The 13,701-nt window shown below is 38.8% G+C and overlaps 1 protein-coding gene across 1 annotated transcript; it reads right to left on the minus strand.

The window, feature by feature from the left end:
• Positions 1 to 1,491: 1,491 nt before the first annotated feature.
• LOC124212531 (uncharacterized) lies at positions 1,492 to 7,749 on the minus strand. The gene is made up of 3 exons (XM_046612662.2): positions 7,470 to 7,749; positions 3,179 to 3,320; positions 1,492 to 2,984 (listed from the first exon to the last, which is right to left on the minus strand). Exons 1-3 carry the CDS (start codon positions 7,522 to 7,524, stop codon positions 2,813 to 2,815), a joined length of 369 nt encoding a protein of 122 aa, XP_046468618.1. The 5' UTR covers positions 7,525 to 7,749; the 3' UTR covers positions 1,492 to 2,812.
• Positions 7,750 to 13,701: the final 5,952 nt, after the last annotated feature.

Genomic DNA, 13,701 nt, shown 5'->3' on the forward strand with positions numbered 1-13,701 from the left:
TTCGAATCAAGAAAAATATTTTCGATTTTCAAAGAGCATTGTTCATTATTTGAACAGTCCTTTACATACGATATATTTCCTTGTAATCGGTATAGAAAAAAATAAAATAAATATTGAATCTAACAATTGCAATACCTTGATACCAGTAGTTTCATTAGATTCCAGTACGTTGTATCTGAACCAAAGGAATTATTTATCGAACTACACATGTCAGGGGAACAGATTTTTCTCTAAGTTCAATTTTGAACACGATATTTGATTCCTCGTAATCCCCGACAACAGGACGTACATTTTTTTAAAGCATGAACCATGACTCGCATATTATGCCCCAAAAACTGCTAACACCCTGATTTTCGATAAGGTACTTCGTTCTCTGGATCAAAGCGTCGCAGACACGTGTGTCAGTGCACAGATCAAAACGCGTTTATCTAATCGCCAGCTCTGGAGTCGAAATCTGTCTGCACGCCGCTGCGCTGGTAGAAACGTCCAATGTATCGAGCTGCGTGGCGATGCGTGTACATGCATTCGAAGTCGTTATTAAACAGAGGTGTGTATACTTTTCCTGTCGAACCTGACGTCAAATAACTTCTGGAAATACTTTTATTTACCGCATGCAGCGCTGTCAACGAGTAAAGTTTCTCGGAGAGTGTTTATTTCGCACATCATATGCGAAAGTAAAATAACGACAATATCGCACGCGGCCTTCGAAGCGAGCTCAAATTGCTCATGCTGTATCGTTACTTGAGGACGACTTACCGAATTTTTTGCTCATCGGAAACACATGATATTTTTTTTTTACGAAAAACCAGAAGTAGCTTGACAACGATCGTTCGAGCTTCGTGCTCGTTTCACAATTATCAAATAATCAAGAATGTGGTAAAAACTAATTTCAGTTTGATTAAAAAATTGTATTTTCAATTGATTTTTATTTTCTTTCTTCTGTTTTTTAATCCTCACACGATCGATCGAAGTTCGCAAATTTTTTGGTGATTTCTCAGTTTCGCAAATTTCTGGGAGTCAGTAATTCAATATTCCAGATTCAACTTCGATTGAAACTTACTAATATTAGTGAAAAATGAACAATGTTTTACACACATCAAAGGATGACGGTTGTACAAACGATTTTCCATTGACGTTGAAAAAATTGCATTCATGTATATACCATTCGTACGCACGGTACTGCGATGTGAAATAAATCCAATTGAACTAAAGAGGGATTGCGACACATCTTGTATTTGTATACGCGTATACATGTACAGGTACACGTATAGTAGAAGAGATCGTCGTGCCAGGTACCCGAGCTGTACGGTAAAAAGACGAGAGTCTAAGGTTAAGAACTTTCAATTCAAAACAGGTTGTAAATCGCTCTGGAATGATACCTACTTGTACCTTAGCAACGACTCGCATGGATCGCAATTTGAGAAGGAAAAGGATTTTTCAAAATCGAACACACGTAAGCGGTTCGTTAGAAATATTTAAAACAGCGGACGATTGTTGGGAATATATTTTAATAATATCCTCACTCGTTTTTTCACGTATGTACAAACTTTTCGTTGGTTAAGAAGACTTATAGACACTGGTAAATTATTACATAATTATACCTGTAATACACGCTTTGGTAAAAGAGTCAATTTGTATTTTACAGACATTTATAATCACCCCTTGCAAAGTATATCGGTAGATTTGATACACATGCCTAATCGAACGGTACAATAAAGTTTTCTCCTTGCACTGACTCCTTACAAACTTATCCGATAAACACGTCTATAATATTGTTTTTTTAATCAGCAGCCGGTGGAAAGGCTCGCTGCTTATCTTTTACAGTTTCGTATATGAGGATTAATTGCAAATAAAAAACTATACTTAGACTCGTAACGCTTGTCCAAAGATTAAAATAGCAAATACAAGAATCGGATGATGAAAAAAATTAATTCGCGGTTTACGAAAGAGAAAAAAGAAACACTTTCCATGCTGCCAATTAAATCGCTGCATATTTCGAGGGCGATTAGAGAATATTCTATACATCTATAATATGTATACAATTGATATAAATTATTTCTAACGCGTTGATACAACGCACGAGTCCTAGAGATTATAATATACGCATATACGATACAAAAGTATCGAGGTTCGTTTGTGTATATATATAATAGGCACAAGATTAACACCGCTTTAATAAATTTCGTCAACTTCAGATTACCCTTTTCAGCTTGTATCGGTCTTGTGATATCGGTATTATGATTTGATTATACTTATACGTACTGTTAATTGTACTTTTCAATCGTAAAATCAGATGATAGTGATCGTCTCAAGTTTACAAACACGAAGTAAGCGTGCACATGTGTATACATGTATGTACGTACGTCCATCGTGATTGATGAAATTCATTTATGCTCTTTATTTTTCCATACTAGCAATGATGGATGAACAATCAAAAATAATGAAAAAAAGAAAGGAGCAAGAAGAAAAAAAATCGTAAAAATACTATAGGGTTTCTGCAGGTTATTCGAATAGTTTGAGAAAATTGACGGTAAAATTTAATAAGCCGTTTGGCAGTGGTTAGTAGCAATATGTCTATCTGTCCTATAATGAAATTCTTTTTACTGGATTATTTTTCAAAAAAATTGTTGCCACGAGACAAATCAACTTTTTTTTTTGCATAAATTGGTTTTTTTACAACGATAACCGTCGCGACTCATCTTAATGCCGAATCTAGGCTTCAAAATGAGTCGGAAAAAATATATTTTCTATTATTAGTCACATTAGAGATAGTTTCCAGGTCTTCGATGACGACCTTAGTTTTCAATTCCGATCAAACTATATTGACGAAGTCACGTGGCTCCGGATCACTCGTACCATTCGTGCACATATCCGTTGCAATAGATCTGTCATCCTCGTTTTTGAGCCTCCTGTCGCCCCTCCTTCTCCCCGTAGGCGGCATCTTGAGCCTCAAGGGTCTCCGTCGTTTTGACGAATCGGATTTCCTACAAACAAAAAAAAAAAATAGAAGAAGAAAAAGAAAAATAAAAATAGAACGATGTCGGGCGATCAAATTTATACAGATTTTAATCTCCAATTCAATTGTACAGCTCACGATGAGTTGGCTGAACGAAGAGTCAGTCATACGGTACGATTACGTATTCGTATTGTGGATGAAAAGGCGTAAGTGAGAACTCACTGGTGTCTGCAATCGATGAAGATACCCATTGAGAAGAGTCCGATCACAGCAACGATTACACCGATTACTATTACAATTATGCTGACCATAGCATCTTCCTCCTCGGGTGTGAACGGCGCAATTGTCGTGGACCAGGTAATGTCTGAGAGAGAAAAAAAAAACATTTTTTTAATTATATTTAATTAACACAATTTGCTCTTCGGGTCGTCGGCGAATTTACGCCGCTACCATAGTTTATTATATTCAACGCATGTTGATACTAGCGGGAGTGAGTGATCTACACGTGTTTTGTCGGTAATTAGAATGCTATCGCATCTCCCGATCGGATAGCCAACTTTGGCAACTTATTAATCAGGTGTCAAAAAATTTAAGGCACCTTCGTGGCTGGTTGAAAAGCTGAGCAGCGTGAAAGTTGAACGAAAAACCGGGTAAACGAATCCTTGCTAAAATACAACGATTATTGCGGTTTCCTTTCCTTTTTTTTTTACTTTTATTAATGTGGAAATAAGCAAAACAGTGTTTATCGGCACGTAATTCGTAGCTGAGACCGTTCAGTACACGTTTCAGAAGAATTTCTTTATCTTCTTACAGCATAATTGAATTGGAACCTAATTCGCCACGCGATAGATGTTTAGTACAATAAAATAGAAACTTTCGCACAGAGTTAGTTACGCAAAGAAAATCGTAACAATATTTTCGCACGTGAGAGATAATTATTTTTTACGCATGCCGAGTACGACGTTATATTTTCTCCACCGTTGACGGTATTCATTAATTGTAATAATTGAATGAAATTCATTTCACAATGCTGCCTCGTCTGCATAATCTGATGCGAATATTGTGCTCGTACATGATGTGGACTAATTTTAAAAATCATACACATGCGTAGCTGTGATGTTTAGTTTTATCGATAAAACCCGATTAGAATCTATTGGTACAATCTGAAAAGTTCAGGAACATTCCTCAGTGGCGATTTCGCCTGTTTAAACGATAATGGTATAAATCAAAACATTTTTTTTTTTTTTTTTTTATCTTTGTTACCTGTACTTCAAACAGTTAATTTTATGAATGATCAATAATTCCTGCCGGAACAAAGACGATAAGCTCACTTTCGTTATCAGTTACGAAAAGATGAGATTTATTATCAATCGTTTATGAATTAACGTTTGCCATTTTAAATTTTCATAAATTTCTGCGGTTGCGCAAACTTACGACTGCCAAATTATTACCTCCAGCCCGTACCTCGAGAAATTTCTCATCGAAAATTTCCGCGTCGAGAGTGATCCCTGAATTGGACAATTTTTGATTGCATATGATTGGCTGAATGCGAGGATAAACTTCCCAAAAGCCCTTACCCCGATCAATTTGAAATTTCGTATACTCATGTAGTTTGACTCGCTGATCACGAATACGATAGTGAAAATATCCGCAAATTTGATTTTCAAGATAAAAATTCACAAAAAATTTTCGACAAGTGTTGATTTTAGAAGAAAATTATTTCTATAAAAGTTGTAACCTATAAAAGGACTGATCTTTGATGTCCCGTACAGTTTTTGTCCAAAATCGTTTTTTTTTTTTTTGCAAAAACGGGATAGTGCTCCAATAAGTACGTTATGATGCTTCTATCGAACAGAGGCCGAACTTATTCTAACTCTTGACCTGCGATAGTCACCTTCAGCGTTTTTCGTACAAGATCGTGTGTTGTGGTTTCGTTTGAGACCATGTTACACGAAAGTCGAAAGTATTCTAGCCTTTGGGCCGTGACGGTCACCTTCTGCGTTCTTCGTACAATTCAAAATACGATCATATCAGAGAGAGAGATAAAAAACCAAAAAAGACAACAATGTGCACTTCAAACACGAAACTTCAACCTCCCCGAGGTAAATTGCGTAAGTATACAATATCGCAACTAATGAAGTTTTATCCATGAAGTGAAGTTTATTTACATGTCTTACAACTGTTGAAAGTCTAGCTTTGTATCGCGAACACAAGGATCAGCGCTCGACCACAAATTATCTCGCGGAAAAAACAAGAAGGCTCATTAAAAATTCTAGACACGTGATAAACGTGTAATTAATTTTCTGATCTTGAGTATCACTGTTCAAGATCGTGCAGGCAGTTAATTAATAACCATGCTGATTTATTTCTACAGCTGTACATATAAGTCAGTTGCCTAATTCGGATCTGGACGCATTATATGTATAACGTAACGCGATCGCTCCTTCATGGAAATGAAGGAACTTTGAAATTTGCTAAGCTAACGCAACATCCATTGACGTCACAGGGTGCACCATGCTTTTCGTCACGTACGCCTTCCGACGTGACGTGGGGCTGACACGGCGACTTGAATCACTGATTCGTACCTCATTGGTTCAACAATCCGCGGTTATGGTGATTGGCGGGACTTGAAATTAACTACGGTTCGATTTGGCCAAATTGGGACCAATTCAGTGGGGTCACGATTAAAGAAGTTTAGTCGAAAAAGGGTTCAATTCGCAAACTATAACCCAAAGGATACAAATTTTAGAGAGAAGAAACTTTGAAATATTTATGTTGCCTCCATGAAATGATAAGAAATATCAAGTTGAATACTCCAAACTATGCGTCATTGGAAAAACCTGCTCCAAACGACACGGACAACGTTAAGCATGAAGCAGCGGCTCTAGCGGTTAGTGAATCCTGAGATTCTTCTTACTCTACACGGAGAGAACAAAAAGAGCAGATCTTACTCAGAACTGCAGGAAAAGAGGGATACATCGAAATTCTTGGTACCAAAATACCATGTAGTATATTTTACTCTGCATTTCACGAAGTATATTTTATCAAAAAACCTGACGCGTCCCTCTTTTCCTGCAGTTTCACGTAAAATCTACTCATTTATTCTCTCCGTGTAGAGTTCGCATTGCACCGACTAGATTAGCTTTAAATTTCACCGCAACTGGCTTGTTTAACCAGAATTACAGCAGCTTCCGATGTCCAAAAGCAGCTTTATTTTCCATCAGAAAGCAGACTGGTCGGTTGATCTATTCGCACGACCAGAAAGAAAATAGGCGCCAAGTTTCCGACCGATTATAATCGGTGAAATTTCGCTGTCCGTATATAACCGTGCCTCCGCGTCACTATAGGATTAGGGATAGTACGCCATTCGAATCAAAGTGAAAGTCAGACCTCGCTCTGTCGCTGATTAAAATCGTGGTAATATCCGGTCGTAGAGGTATACGCGTCGGGTAAAAGCGTGGAATGCCCGTGTGAACGAGTAAGAAAACTTGCGGGAAAAGGTTTTACAATCTTTCTACCACGTGCAGTGCAGCCGCTGAGAGGCGTCGCCACGTTGGATCGGCAATCCGAGAAGGTGGGCGTTGGGTAATAAGGGTGTTGAATTTCACACGTGTACTTATTTCGGGATAATTCTTACTCGACAATTTCATTACGGCAGCTTTGCCGCGAAACGCGTGTAATGCCCCTCTAAATGCGTGAGGTATAATAGCCCCCATCCTGCTCACGAGATGAAAGAATGGACTGTGGTCATTAGTCGCTAAAACCACACGTCATACGTTCAATTAAGTAGATTGCCAATCCGAACTTCGGCTGTTCCGCTCGACGCATCTTCGGACAGTTATCAACTCCGGGGTTTACTCCAGAGTGGAAAAAGCCAGGAATTACCTCAGCTCGCGATCATTAACAGTCAATTCGTGCCGAGCACTGGAATTTGACAATTATCTTGTGTCTTTTCATGAGAAATGTCGATCAGTGAAACACGTGGATCATTCTTATTACTGCGAATACGAATTAACATCGGCTTTAATGACTTTCGCAGAGCCAGTCAAGTAATTAACTCCGCGAACAAAATGACGACGCTTGCATCGGAAGTATCGCTAACGATTAAACATTCTCATTGGTTGATATGATACGCAACGTTTCAAATCTAAACAGGAACAATATACACCGCATGTCGCGCGTTTTCATGAAACATGGTATTGCCATCAATCTTTGTTGTTCTGGAAACCAAGGGAAAGCTGTACAGTTTTAATTCTAGTATCCGAATCAAGGAAGTTTTGATTAATAAAATTACTGTGCTACGTGCTCCCAGCCATGGCAAGGTAAATTTCTTACTTAACGTTGCTACCTCTACCATTGTTCACATGCTTTATACGGCGTTCAATAGTACCATTCAGTAGAATCTCATCTCAAGAAGAACAGTGGAAAAAAATCCTTTGAAACGTTCCACAAAGAGGTTCAATCAAAGAGTAACGTTAACATCGACGTCAGATTGTTTGACTTCAAAACTCACCGTCATCATTCCACGGAATCGCGCCACTGGTCGTATTAGCTAATTCAGCCTCCATTATCAGCGCAAATCGTGTCCGATAAGAATACTGGTAAAAACTAGGCCGCGTTAGCCACTCAATTCTATCACGGCGAACTATCCGCAGTAGGAACAAATCAGCGTGAAATTTTTTGGATCTCGATCCTTACCGATCACTCGAGCAAATCTCTTTCGTTCTCGCTTTCACGCTTCGCAGCAACTGAGACACGAAGCGTCCGGTTTCTTGGCGTGAACTGACGGCCGCATGCACGATCGGTTTCGTTGTAGCTTTGGTATGCCATGGCAAAGCGAAACTGGGGAGGACAAAACTCCACGTTCTATACCACGATGCGCACACTCTGTCCCAACAACAAGCACGGGTTTTTCCGCCGCCCTACTGACCGCCTCCCTATCAAACCTACGACCCGGTTTAAATTCGAGATTGGGCCTTACCCGACTGTACATTGAGGTAGGGCCTCTCTGACCCTTGCCACAGTCTTAAGGCCGATAGAACTCCATACATGACCCGTGTATGAACGGTCTGCTCTGCGTACGAAAAAAGGGCACTCGACTCTAAGGGCCCATTCGCCGTTCAGGTAGTCCCAGTAAACGGAGCCTGGTACAGTCGTTACGAAAAATTATCACACTCATATCGGTGTTCGGAGCTCGTTATTGTTAAGTTCGGTTCCCTCTGACGTTGATCATTCAAAGCGTTATCATGGATTTTTTGAATAGTTTGCAGACGACTCGCGATTGCATTCTTATCGCTAAATGTTTCAATGACAGGATGCGGAGAATCGTAATTGTTCCTCTTTCTTTTTCCGTTTCTAATCTTGAGAGAGGGAAGGAGCGATCAGCTGCGAAGGTCATTCAAAGTTTTCTTTCGATCACGATACTCATATAGTCACTAGTCATTGGGAAAAAAGTATCGGATGATCGACACTTGTCGTATATTTACATAGTGTATCAATTATCTGTAACACGTACCCGAGCGTAGAAGATTTCGTGACAAATTTCAGGTACATTATTTAACATATCTATATTCGATATATAACGGATTAACCAATCCAGAGAGTTAAAGTATAATAAACAATTTCAATTTCATGGTCTGCATAATCGGTTTGCCACATTGTGGTTATACGATACATTCCTGGGATAATCTCGATCTAATAAAAAAGCGATAAGAAAATCGCGGCATAAATTCGTCTGCGATTGAGCAATAGCGATATTCTCTGTGTCTGTGTGATTTTCTTTGGCAGACAGTTTTACAGTTTTACAGTGCTGTATCGAGATGGCGTAATTTACGGTAACTTACGTAATACATTTTCGAGCAACACCAGCTGATGTTCAATGCCACTTTTTCTTACGGTCAACGTACAATATTTGCACTACTATACGTGCAATACGCGTGTAAGATATGCGTATGTTTACGTATGCGCTGGCCTGTATCGCGAAAAAATAAGCCCCTTCCTTAGTTTTTCGCATACCAGTTACTTTTTTCACAGTACAACATGATTGAATATTGGCCTGCATGCGTGGACGATGTACAAAGTTGCAATAATCAGATTCGACAAACCTATCCAATTGCGTCGGATATTCATTTGCGGTAATAAATCTTAAGCCAAGGGGGAAGATTATTTATATGCCGTTCTTAGCTTATCGCATCATTGCCAGCTGTAAAGCGGCACTTCAAATACTTGTCGAGAGGGTTATAATCTACCTCAAATGAGCATTATTGCAGGCTTTTGGGTGAACGAATTATTAACCGGTCATCGGCGTTTCTCGAATATCTTCCACATAAAATAACGTAGAGTTGGAAAAACGAGTGGAATGGTAGAACGTTCACCGAGATGACTAATAACCGCAACAACAGTTGGGACAATATTTCCATTGATAACGATCGAGACAAATACACCTTAAAAAGCATACTCTGTTTTCGGCTTATTCGATGCTGCCAGTGACGATATCATCGACGTTGCGCGGTTCTTCGTAAGATTCTTTATTAATTCAAAAAACTCACAAAACCGGGGAAACGAGAAATCGTTCGCCAATAAAACTGTAATACGAGGCTTCTCGCAGCCGACCTCGGCTCCGAGGTTTTTCAGCTGAACGTCTTATCCGGTGGTTGATCCTACACATTGGATTAAAATTTCGGCCAAAACGAGTAGTCAATTATGCAATCAACGGCCGTATAATAAACACGTTTGGTGATTTGAGCATTTCGCAAACGTGTTCAGGCCACAAAGCACATTCCGACTTGCGGCAGACTGCTCGTGCAATCCTCATAAAGTCCAATCAGCCTTTAAATATCCACTATCACCACACGTAACGATAGCTTCAGGGACTCTATCAGGATGCAGACAATGCGGTACAGGGAGTAACAGAGTCGCTTGATAGCCGCCTGTAATGATTGTTGGCCCATCAGCATCCCAGACGCGAGGCGATTCTCAGGTCTGCACTGTGTCACGTCTGTTAGTTGAACAATTGCGTACTTGACACACGTGCTCTTGTGTAGCAGATCGCTTTGTGTTTCTTGAACATCTCGATATGACACGTTGGATTGCGCTTCGTGGCGATTAATCTGCCACTGGACACCGGGCTGAGCACGTACGTTTCGGCGTTTGGATTGAATATTATGTTGAATGCGTGGCGCCAATTTGCATAATTTTTCTTATCGCGTTAACAATTGACTTTCCGTATGGATCATATTGTTAATTCACTGACTGACCCAATTCAATTGTCCTTCTTCGACTCGAGCCTTGAGCCGTTCGACCTTATGAGCTGTTACATGTGAATCAGACTGTCAATTGCACTGTACCGCTCATGTAGAGGATAGCACAAATTGTTTCGATCCAAAGTAGCGGTTTTTATCGTATTTACTTGGCACTCTACACGTCGTGTTTCAGCGGTCTACTTTGCGGAATGCAAATTTATTGTGCCTGCAAAAAAAGAAAACGCAAGTCATATGTATAACTCATGGAGCAGACTTGTCCGGAATTTAACTCATTTTATGCGAACGTTCAACTCGTTGTTTTTTCAAATATGAATGAACCGCACTTAGTTCTAGAGTATCAGGTGATCTTGACCTAGGATTAGATGACGCGCGCACTTTGAATTTAAGCTGGACAGTGCGTAGTCAAAGTCCTTCTTCCGACATTTCCCAAATCCGATCACAAGGACTTGAAGTTGATTATATTTACGTCTGCTTTGGTAAGGTTGGTAATGGTTCAAATATTATATTCATCAAGAAGTTGCAAAATATTTACCCTCGGCCGGAATAAAATAATTTATATGCAATAGATGTATGGCAACTACAAAATACAGCAAAGTTATGAATAAATATATACAACCATTGATCAATTCTTACAAAGTACCACAGCTGTGTAAACATTGTTATGATAACAGCGGAATCGTATGCAGTAACGTTATTTGTTCAGCTGCTACCATTGGCACAGGACTGTCAGTTAAGTTGCCTTTACTTTAGGCGTTTTCATGTACTTGTAGTTGCCGTAACGCAGGCGAATTTGTTATTCACCGCAAGATTAACGGCTTACGTAATTGTACCGAACAAAAACTGTATAAAAATTCCATTCGGTATCCTTTCACTTCTTTTGTTCCTCGTTTCAAAATAATAATCGTTCAGTACTTGTTGAATGTTTTTAGCACAGCAAAATTTGTAATTTGTAATGTTTCATGGTAGTTTTTAGGTGAACCGGACACACGATATATAATTGTTGAGCGTCACAGATGAGTTGCCATAAGCTGGCAGAATCTAAATCAAAGTGAAGGTTGCGTATAAGTTATAGATGATCGTAATTTCTTGCCATTGAACTGAAATGCGACGAAGTAGTTTCGCCTCCGATTGTTTTGTAAAATTTTAAGTTTATTCAACATCCAATCGAAAGTTATGGTGTTTTAACAAGAATACATTATACAGATTGAGAATGCAAAATACGATGGAGCAATGGTTAAAAAGTACAATTATTTTCATAAAGCCTAACACACTTGTACACGCAAGGAAACGTGCAAGTATAAATACAGCGAAATCGTGTGCAGTGATATTATTTATTGAACAACTTTTAATTAATGATTTATTGCACTTATCGTATGGAAAAAAATACTTATCAACTGATAATTTGCCTCTACAATAAAAGTCCTATATATTCGAACCACTTAAATTCGACTTCCCCTACTTTGGAGGGGATCTGAGCATGGTGGGACCACGTCGTGGTTTGATTTTTGGAGACACAAGAGAAGGGCTGCGTTACTGAAAATGCAAGTAACCGACTGCAGACTCCATCGGGAGCTTCATCTGGCCGATTGCCTACGATTGAATTCAATGTTCGTCTGATGATTCGAAAAGGGATCTGGAGTAATATCCAAACCAACTTTAAAATTATGTTATTTTATAATAGTGATGGCAATCAGTAGAAAACACAAACCGATGATGTTGTGCAGAGAAATGTTGTACAAAGAACATCACTATAATGCGATACATATTTACGGATAATGTCATGAGAGAAACGCCGAAAATCGTGTTGGACGCTGGTTTTCCAAAATAATAACCGGGCAAATAACTGTCAATAATACCGATGTCATTTGCAGGATCCGTATCAGGTTTGAAACGAAGAGTATAATCGTTTCAAAAAAACGACAAAAAATACGTGAATCTTAAATACATTGATACTGTGTAGAATGGTAATAGAGTGAATAAATTATAAAGGTTGACTAGAAAATAATAAACAAATTTGTAATGATTTGCCTTTAAGGTGAACCTGGAATACTTCGTGCGTTGTATCGGAACGATACCAATTTCGAGAAAACAAATCACTCGAGGAGAAAATTCCTTGTCAGGGCAAACTTGCCGAGTTAATTGACGCGCAACTGATTATAAAACGACAAAATGTGTTGTCTCAAATAATCGGAGACTACTTTCAATATACAGGACAGGCCTAAGCCTCAAAATGATTACAGTATTTTATCAATCGCTGTCTCGAGGTTTATCATCTGGTTCGTACGCGGTTATTTCTGGAATTTCCTGGACGACGCAACTGCTTTATTTGTCACCGCAAACGTGCCGTGAATCAAAAAGTGTGATCTTGAATTCGCATAATAACAAGTAGGAATATCTTAGCGTTCCTTCTTTTTATGATATCGGTCGATGATAACATCTGTGATTCTTGACCGGCCGGAACGATAAATTCTCTCGATCCAAGCTGTTACCGACTGATGTCAGCGGGAATATCACCACTGCGTATTCAGGTACGTATACCGTCAAACTTTGTATGCACTTTACGACGAAAAAATGCATGTCACGCTATTGCTGCATGTAGTGCAAAGTGCAGCAATGCGTATTTAACTTATTGCTATAAATTCAGACAAAAGTACCCACGGGGTTTGAAAACGTACAGTACGTACAGCATCTGTATTTAAATTCCAATCAACATATCTATGACAATGTGATCGTAAGTCGATTACTGCAGTTATCTTAGATTTCAAGTTGCTCGAAAAACTACAATTTTTTATTTTGAAACCGACGATCTCAGTCATCATTCATTCATCAAGAGTAATGCTGGTTTGTATTCCAGTAGCATTATACTAGAAATGCCTTAATACTTTTATTTACGATGAGTCATTATAATCTCTCGTTTCTTTGCCGAGGCACAACAATAAGATGAGACCAGTTGAGCTTTGAGGATGAAGAATGTGAGGAATCTGGTTACGGTATAAAACTGTAGCATGAACCATGACCGAAAGAAAGTAACGTTGTTGGTAATTTCGTTATGTTTCATTATTTATTTTGTGTACTTGATGTGTGTTCCAACGAGTGTAGACCTTCATATGATTAACTAATCAACTTCTCTTTAATAATTTTACTATTTGAGTAAATATACCGTAAAATATTGGTGCTAAATAATCATCAACATTGTCAATTAGCATTTACATTCGACACGTAATTATGGATTGGAAGGTATCGTAATCAACGAAACGAGTACTGTTATTATAATAATAATAAATTTGAGGATGAGCAGAGGTTAAACTAAATTCCACTCCGTGATTCTCAGTGCTTTTTTCCCCACAAAAATAAGACTGCACTGTACGGCGTGTATCGTAACGTCGAGTGAAACGACCGAATAGAATGTAAGGGTCATTTGGCCCCATTTAACCTCGGGACATATCGTCCAATATCAATTCAATGGGGAATCATTATAAGTAA

This window comes from Neodiprion pinetum, chromosome 2 (genome assembly GCF_021155775.2).
Source record: "Neodiprion pinetum isolate iyNeoPine1 chromosome 2, iyNeoPine1.2, whole genome shotgun sequence".
Classification (NCBI taxonomy): Eukaryota; Metazoa; Arthropoda; class Insecta; order Hymenoptera; family Diprionidae; genus Neodiprion; species Neodiprion pinetum.

What these genes read in the sequence shown, in the direction of transcription:
- LOC124212531 (XM_046612662.2), bottom strand. Translation starts at nt 7,524, where the DNA reads ATGGAGGCTGAATTAGCTAATACGACCAGTGGCGCGATTCCGTGGAAT. An exon ending in GATTCCGTGGAATGATGACG is followed by an intron (nt 3,321 to 7,469) that starts GTGAGTTTTGAA and finishes TTTCTCTCTCAG; the next exon opens with ACATTACCTGGTCCACGACA. An exon ending in TTCATCGATTGCAGACACCA is followed by an intron (nt 2,985 to 3,178) that starts GTGAGTTCTCAC and finishes TTTTGTTTGTAG; the next exon opens with GAAATCCGATTCGTCAAAAC.